Below are 8,724 nucleotides of genomic sequence, written 5' to 3'. Positions count from 1 at the left end.
ATATCAGGAGGTTGGATGACTGCATGCTTATATAAATGACATAACAAGACGATAGTCGAGTATAAAGGCTAACGCCCACTTCCCAATTGATAAAATGCTCGTTAAACGTTAGAATTAACCAGTGGATTTTTGACCAATCAAAACATGGAATTCGTGACATATCTTCACACGTGCTCGGACAAACATAGTTGGCTATTTATAAATAATAGCTTGAATAAAATCGACATCTCTCTGATCATTGTTATTGTTTTTCTACACCACAAAATAGGTGACTTGATATCACACGATTATCTCGATCAGATTATAAACGTTAAAGTTTTCTCGTTGTTTTCTGTGTTGGTTCAACTGATCGAGCGGTAGAACAGTGGGTATTTTACTTATACCATTGATACTAAAACCTGTGTAGTTTGCTATGTTTACCAATCACTGCCATGGACTACATTATGACAACTGTCCGAGGGGCATGGTTATCTAGGTGTCTATTACAGATGGAGCAGGCACTCCAAACACTCATGAAAACACACACACACACACACACACAGACACACAGACACACACACCATGTGAGCAAATATGAATCAACAAAATCAATAAGATCAGATTACTGTAGGTAAACAAGTAAATCAAATATAGTATTACTTTTCACTGTGGGTCATGGTGGTGGTGGTGATGATGATAATGATGATGATGATGATGATGATGATGATGGTGATGATGATGATGATGATGATGATGATGATGATGATGATAATGATAATGATGATGATGATGATGATGATGATGGTAACGATTACGATGATGCTGATGCCTATCCCTTGTGTCAATTATGTACTTGGTACATCATTTTATAGCAAAACAAAAAAATTGAGCTTTTTATACAGGGCAATATCCAATAAACGTGCTCAAAGCGCTTTACATGGGGTCCGTGTCCAACAGCAACAATTATTATGTGACAAGACTCCTTTCAGGCGATATTACAATTTTTTTCGAAAGATTCAGCGCTGTAAACGGCCAGGTACTCATTTTACACATGATTGCGTTGAGAGAATGTGAGTAAAGAGTCTTTTCCAAGGACTCAACTATGCGCCGAGCGCGGCTCGAACTCGGGACCTTCCGATCCAATAGCTATGTCTCACCACAAGACCACGTAGAGGCGCAAGTAACGAAAGGTGTATTTCCATTCAAACGCTCTATCTGATGCAACATAGGGTTTTGTTTTGTCATTCTCTTCCTCTCTCTCTCTCTCTCTCTTTCTCTCCCACCTTCCCTCTCTCTACTTCCCTCCCCCCCCCCCTCCTCTCTCTCTCTCCCACCTTCCCTCTCCCCCTCTCTCTCTCTCTCATTCTCCCCCTCTCTCCCTCTCACTCTTTCTTTTTTCTCTGTCTCCCCTCTCTACTCTCTCTTTCTCTCTTTCTCCTCCTCTCTCTCTCTCCCTCTCGCTCTCCCTCATTATCTCTCTCTCCTTCCCTCCTTCTCTCTCCTCTCCTCTCTCTCACTCCCCTCTCTCCTTGTTACCATAAAACAAACCCTTCAAAAAACAAATACACAAACTTGAAACGACACAGCTGTCGAAAGCAACTCAATTAATTACACTGCAGTCCCTTTAAAATTACGTTAAAATCAACTCTCGCTTATAATAACCTCTGAGGCTAGTCCCGATTTTTCTGCTCCATATCATGGGTAATTCAAAACGGTTAAGATAAACTCCGTCCCTGAGCTTGTCCAGATAAGATAAACTAATCAATCTGGATCTCTACGACAAAGGCTAAGATAGACAGGGAGTCTCTCAACCCCCTCCACCCAATCTCCATCATTTAGTGTCCTCATTGCGCAATCACGAAACAACACCGGCTGTCATATTAGTCGAGTGTGTAGTGGGTGAAAGATTTGCTGAACCTTACGAGTATGTCACCATAATATTATGACGAAAACACTCACATGCGCACGTGAGCACGTTAGTTTTTACTTTTGTTATAGCACTAGCACAGTAGAGAGAATGGGTATATCGAGGCCATAGCTAAGCAATCATAGTAGAGTCTAGGCCAAAGTCTTTGTCATTATCCCTGCCACTTCCTCCCCATGGTCTCATCCACGAAGTCGGTAGGTAGGTCATGTGTATCTAAACTAAAACCCTATTTAATTTAAGTATGAGCAGTTTGAGAAAGTGGCAAATAAATGGCCGGGGTTTTATCAACTACGTCACGTTGATCTATGGAAAAGTCTTTTAACTAACACTTTCTCACCATACACGAGTTTCATATCAGTAACACCGTTGTCGTTGTCGAATAAATTCAATAGCATGACACCAAGCAGAAGGTATAATTTGCTCTATACGCCAAGTGTCGTTGAAGCTACGGCTTGTTCTCCCCCTTTGTAATGCGATTTATGCACAGTATGTAAATATTGCGCTGTGTGAAAAATTACGTTTAAAATTATTTACTGGAGTTGGAGTTGAATAGAGTTATCTGTCTTACTTAAGGACACAAAGAAGAGAGCCCAATTTAAAATATATCAGGAGATTCAAACGCCCTATCAGATGCAACAACGTTTTTTGTCATTCTTTTCCTCTCTCTCTCTCTCTCTCTCTCTCTCTCTCTCTCTCTCTCTCTCTCTCTCTCTCTCTCTCTCTCTCTCTCTCTCTCTCTCTGTCCTTCCATCTCTCTACCTCCCTCCCCCTCTCTCTCTCCTTCTCTCTCTCTATTTCTCCCACCTTCCCACTCCCTCTGTCTCCTCCTCTCCCTCTCTCCTTCCCCCTCTCACTTTCTTTTTTTCTCTGTCTCCCCCTCTTGTCTCTCTCTTTTTCTCTCTGTTTCTCCCTCTCTCTCTCTCTCTCTCCCCTCTCTCTTTCTCTCTCTCTCCCTCATTATTTCTCTCCCTTTCCCTCCCTCTCTCTCTCCTTCCTTCTCTCTCCCCCTCTCTTGTTCTCTCTCTCTCCTTCTTTCTCTCTCCCCCTCTCTTGTTCTCTCTCTCTCTCTCTCTCTCTCTCTCTCTCTCTCTCTCTCTCTCTCCTTGTAACCATAAAACAAACCCTTCTAAACTCAGATACACAAACTTGAAACGGCACAGCTGTCGAAAGCAACTCTCAAATAATTACACTGCAGTCCATTTGAAACTACGTTAAAATCAACTTTCGCTTAAAATAAGCTCTGAGGCTATTCCCGATTTTTCTGCTCCATATCATTCGTAATTCAAAACGTTTAAGATAAACTCCGTCCCTGAGCTTGTCTAGATAAGATAACCTAATCAATCTGGATCTCTACGACAAAGGCTAAGATAGACAGGGAGTCTCTCAACCCCCTCCACCCCTCCTCCCAATCTCCATCATTTAGTGTCCTCATTGCGCAATCACGAAACAACACCGGCTGTCATATTAGTCGAGTGTGTAGTGGGTGAAAGATTTGCTGAACCTTACGAGTATGTCACCATAATATTATGACGAAAACACTCACATGCGCACGTGAGCACGTTAGTTTTTACTTTTGTCACAACACTAGCACAGAAGAGAAAATGGGTATTGAGGCCATAGCTAAGCAATCATTGTAGAGTATAGGCAAAGGCATTTGTCCCTTATCATTGCCACTCCCTCCCCATGGTCCAGGGCTGAGAATCTTCCGCCTAAAGTGTAATTACACTTTCAACTTTTGAAATTCCTCCAAGTGGTGTTAGAAATTATTGCGAGACGCATTTTCGATTGCATCTCAGTAGACTTTAATGAAATTCAAATTTTTACGTTATCGTCGCATAGATGGGTCTTGAACTATTCGCTGAAAAATTTCCTCCATTTTCGTGACCCCTCATTCTCACTCCTGAACCATCATGACATCATGACCATCCCCACTACAAAAGCAACTATCATATTATCATCAGTAACACCATCTCCACAACCACATCATCACTGTCATCATTATAATCAGTACCACCTCTAGTGCAAGCACCACTATCACATCATCTTCTTGGTGGGATCTTTACTTGCATAGATCAGAATTGCTTTCTGTCTTTGTATTGGCTTGATCCTTTTCCTGGCCGGCCAGATTCATTGGCAGGGAGGGAAGCAATTAAATGTATAGTCATGGTTTTTGGGAGATGATGTGTTTGTCCTCGTAAATCATCTCTCTTTTGTGTGACGTTAGAAATGTTGTTCTAAATTTTGTATTACGCTCACAAGGATTCTGTGCTTGTGTCTTGGTGAAACTTTTAGGTGAGTTTAAACTAACTACATTGATAGTTTGATCTTGGTGTCCGTTTCTCACAAACGGACTCCAAGATCAAACTATCAATGTAGTTAGTTTGAAGTCACCTATTTAAACCAGTCTCACCTTTTCTCCGTTACTTTTGATCTTACTTAAATCTATATTTTTTTAAAGCCCCATTTTTACCTTTTAAGTGGTGCTGAAATGACCTACAAGTAAAAGTGAAGCAAGCGCCGTAAAACCCTTCGAACTAATAGCTCAAAACTCTCTCACTCTCTATCCATCTATCTTTCTTTACACAAACACTCATAGACACACAAATCAATAAAGCACACTTATTTGTTTAGTCCCGATTAGTTTTCATGTTCATCCTCCACTACTTACCAATAACAGGTCATCACAAACACCTGGACTTCTCTCTCTCTCTCTCTCTCTCTCTCTCTCTCTCTCTCTCTCTCTCTCTCTCCTCTCCTCTCCTCTCATCTCTCTCTCTCTCTCCTCTCTCTCTCTCTCTCTTCATCCTCTCTCTCTCTCTCTCTCTCTCTCCTCCTCTCTCTCTCTCTCTCTCTCTCTCTCTCTCTCTCTCTCCTCTAACTGTCATACACCACATGACACATATGCACATTCACATAGAAATCAATAAAGTTCACTCAGATCTTTAGCCTCATTAATTTTTCACTATCATCGTTCTGTACTCATCACTAGATTTACTTTGAGCTCTCTCTCTCTCTCTCTCTCTCTCTCTCTCTCTCTCTCTCTCTCTCTCTCTCTCTCTCTCTCTCTCCCTCACACACACACACACACATACACACACAAATCAGTAAAGAGAATCCAGTTCTTTAGCCTCAATATGTTTTCATTTTTCATCTTCCTATACTTGACAGTGATACACACACACACACACACACACAAACACACACATATGATTCAATTAAATGTTAATTTCCTGGCAATTGCCAACATGAAACATTCGTTAACTTAATATTTACGATTAACAAATAAAACACAACACACATAACAATAACGTTCACTCAATACTTTAACCTAACCTTTCTGTAGCTATCACTATATTCAATTGGAGCAGCATCTATTTCTATCTCTCCCCTCTCTCTCTCTCTCTCTCTCTCTCTCTCTCTCTCTCTCTCTCTCTCTCTCTCTCTCTCTCTCTCTCTCTCTCTCTCTCTCTCTCTCTCTCTCTCTCTCTCTCTCTCTCTCTTTCTCATATTTTTCTCTTTCTCTCCCCCTGTGTCTCTCTCTCTCTCTCTCTCTCTCTCTCTCTCTCTCTCTCTCTCTCTCTCTCTCACACACACACACACACACAAACACACTCTATCTGTCCTTCTGTCAGACAAACCTAAATCTATAAAGTGGATCATATCCTTTTCACATCAGCCATCAATCTCTCTTTTCATCTCCAAGTACACACCTTATCACCACCATCATCATCATCATCATTACCATCATCATCATCATCATCATCATCATCATCATCATCATCATCATCATCATCATCGTCATCATCACATCACTGCCACTACTACTACTACTACTACTACTACTACTACTACTACTACTACTACTACTACTACTACTACTACTACTACTACTACTACTATTACTACTACAACCACCACCATCGCCACACCATCATTTCATGAAGGACCACCACTACTACTACTACAACCACCTCCACCACATCATCATCATCACCATCATTACCACCACCACGACGACGACATCAAAACACTATCACCATTAAAACAACAATCACTACCACATCCTTACCACCACTACTACAACCTCCTCCAACACATTAATATCACCACCACCACTTCTGCAACCACCACAACTACATACATCATCATTATCATTACTGCCACCAGTACAACATCCACCATCATATCATTATTACCACCACCCTGCCATTCATTTTTATATTTTATACGTCATAATGAAATTGGTTTTGGAACTTTACTTGATTTGAAACAAGGGGTATTGGGATGATTATAGATCTCATTAGATTATATATTATTTTGCAGAAATTCCTGTTTAAGCATTGAAATTCTTCGGAATTGTTTCTGAAATTTATGTGAGCGAAATTTTAAGTTGGCGTCTCTGGTCAACTTGAAACAATGGGAGGTGGCATTTGTGAATCTGTAAATAAGGGAAATGTGGCGACTACCACTACTACTACAACCATCACCACATCATCCGTACCACAACTACTACAACCACCACCGCATCATCATACCTACGACTACCATTACTACAACCACCATGTTATAATTACACTTTCAGTTTTTGAAATTCCTCCGAGTGGTGTCAGAAATTGCTGCGAGATACATTGTGGATTGCATCACAATATATTTTAATGAAATTTAAATTTATAGGTTATTTTTGCATGGATGCTTCTTGATCTTAGCACTGAAAAATGTCCTCCTTTTTAGTGACCAGTCATTCTCACCCCTGACAAATGAATCAGCTTAATTGACATGATGTTGTGGCGACCAGTTCTGTCGGTGCTTCGCACGAACATTTGTCTTACATTTTAAGCACTACAACGCACTTCTATTGTATTCAATGTTTACTTCCGGTTTTTTAGTCTGGTACGGTTCGTCCTCTGATCCATACAATCAATCCAAGTTCTATCCATTATTAAACGTTAGCAATAATCTATACACGGATTTTGTTATTACTTTATTGTATCATTACTGACTATTCCTACATTGGTGACCCCGACGCGAATACGTAAAATGGCTCAACCAGATCTCTCACAACAAGTCGCGAATTTGACAGGCCAACTACAGGCTCTTGCTGCTTCCACCAACTTCCGTGAACAACAAATCAACTCTGTCTCCATCAAGCTCCCGGAATTCTGGACTAAATCACCGGAGGTTTGGTTCGCAAGAGTGAGGGCACAGTTCAACACCAAGAAAATTACTCAGGATCAGACAAGGTACGACTATGTTGTCAGTTCTCTTGACATAAATACTGCAGAAGAAATTCAGTCACTGCTAGTAAACCCACCACATCTTGATAAATATGGCAGCTTAAAAAAAGCCTTGATCAAGACCTTCGGCAAATCCCAGACCCAGAAAGACACAGAACTCCTTAATCTTAATGGTCTTGGTGACAAACGCCCAACTGCTCTACTGCGCAAGATAAATGCACTGAATGATGACCCTGTCACTCTGAAACGTGCATTATTTCTCATGAACCTTCCCCCGGACATTCGAGGCATTTTAGCCGGGCACAATCTTACAGACACAGAAGAATTGGCTGAGGCAGCTGACAGGATCTGGGAGACACGCATGTCCGGTGTGCAACATATTTCCTCATCACCATTCCTGACTTACCCTCAGCAGGATGTAACAACCACACGACCACAGTCAGAGGAGACTGTTGCTGCAATTAAGACAGTCCGCCAACGTGGACAGCCTCTTCAGCATAGCATGCCCAACTCTATTTGCTATTATCATCAACGATTTGGACCAGACGCCCGTCGCTGCCAAGATGGTTGTAAATTTTCCAGTTTACTCAAACTCAAAGGAAACAAACAAAACTTGCCTTCTTCGGGAAACGCTTCGGCTGGTCGATGAACGTGGAATCGGTCAGCAATCCAAATTCAAACACGTTTTCCATTTATGATAGACGTTTGGGACAATCTTTCTTGATCGATACTGGTGCTGATGTTTCTGTATACCCCGCCTCAACTCAAGACCGCAGAACATTAACACCTTCTATTACACTCTCTGCTGCAAACGGAACATCAATCAAAACCTGGGGTAAACGCACCATCACTTTAGAAATAAAATCTAATCAAGTCCTCAATCACGAATTTTACCTGGCAGATGTGACACGTCCCATCCTGGGTGCGGATTTCTTTGTTTCTAACGCCCTGATAATTGATCTAAAAGGAAAACGACTCTTGTCTATGGACAACATTTCTGTTCCACTTAAATATACTAATTCACTCATAAGCCTTGTCGGCCTCTCAATGCACCCAAGTACTGCATACTCTGACCTCCTTCAACAGTTTCCAGACCTTGTCATTCCCCAGTTTAACTCATCTCGTAACAAACACTGCGTGGAGCATCACATAATCACCAATGGGCCGCTCGAGCGCGCCGTCTCAATCCAGAAAAACTGACTGCAGCAAAGGCTGAATTCTTCAAGATGGAGCAGATGGGAATCATCAGTCGCTCTAAATCAGCATGGGCATCCCCTCTACATGTAGTTTCCAAATCGGATGGCCAACTGAGGCCTTGCGGTGACTACAGACACCTCAATGTTGTGACCAAAGATGATCGGTATCCTCTACCTCATATTCACGACTTCAATAGCCGCCTTTCTGGATGCAACACCTTTTCCAAGATCGACCTGATAAGGGGCTATCATCAAATTCCCATGGCAGAGTCGTCAATTCCAAAAACAGCAATCATTACGCCATTTGGGTTGGGGAGCGTTCACATATTACGTCATCAAAAATTTGCCCTTTTTAGACCCCCCCCCCTCCCCCAAGTCATCACTTGTC

At 41.7% G+C, this 8,724-nt stretch overlaps 2 protein-coding genes across 2 annotated transcripts; both read left to right on the top strand.

Annotated features, from left to right (window-relative positions):
* The first annotated feature begins 6,943 nt into the window (after positions 1–6,943).
* On the top strand, positions 6,944–7,789 carry LOC144963965 (uncharacterized). Its single transcript, XM_078897909.1, has one exon. The coding sequence runs from the start codon at positions 6,944–6,946 to the stop codon at positions 7,787–7,789; it is 846 nt and encodes a 281-aa protein (XP_078754035.1).
* LOC144963964 (uncharacterized) lies at positions 7,786–8,340 on the top strand. Its single transcript, XM_078897908.1, has one exon. The coding sequence runs from the start codon at positions 7,786–7,788 to the stop codon at positions 8,338–8,340; it is 555 nt and encodes a 184-aa protein (XP_078754034.1).
* The last annotated feature ends 384 nt before the right edge of the window (positions 8,341–8,724 follow it).

This window comes from Berghia stephanieae, chromosome 2, assembly GCF_034508935.2.
Source record: "Berghia stephanieae isolate SIO BIC M18660-M18661 chromosome 2, UCSD_Bste_1.3, whole genome shotgun sequence".
Lineage (NCBI taxonomy): Eukaryota > Metazoa > Mollusca > Gastropoda > Nudibranchia > Aeolidiidae > Berghia > Berghia stephanieae.
Note: the sequence above shows the minus strand (reverse complement) of the source record. Positions and strands in the feature narration are given on the sequence as shown.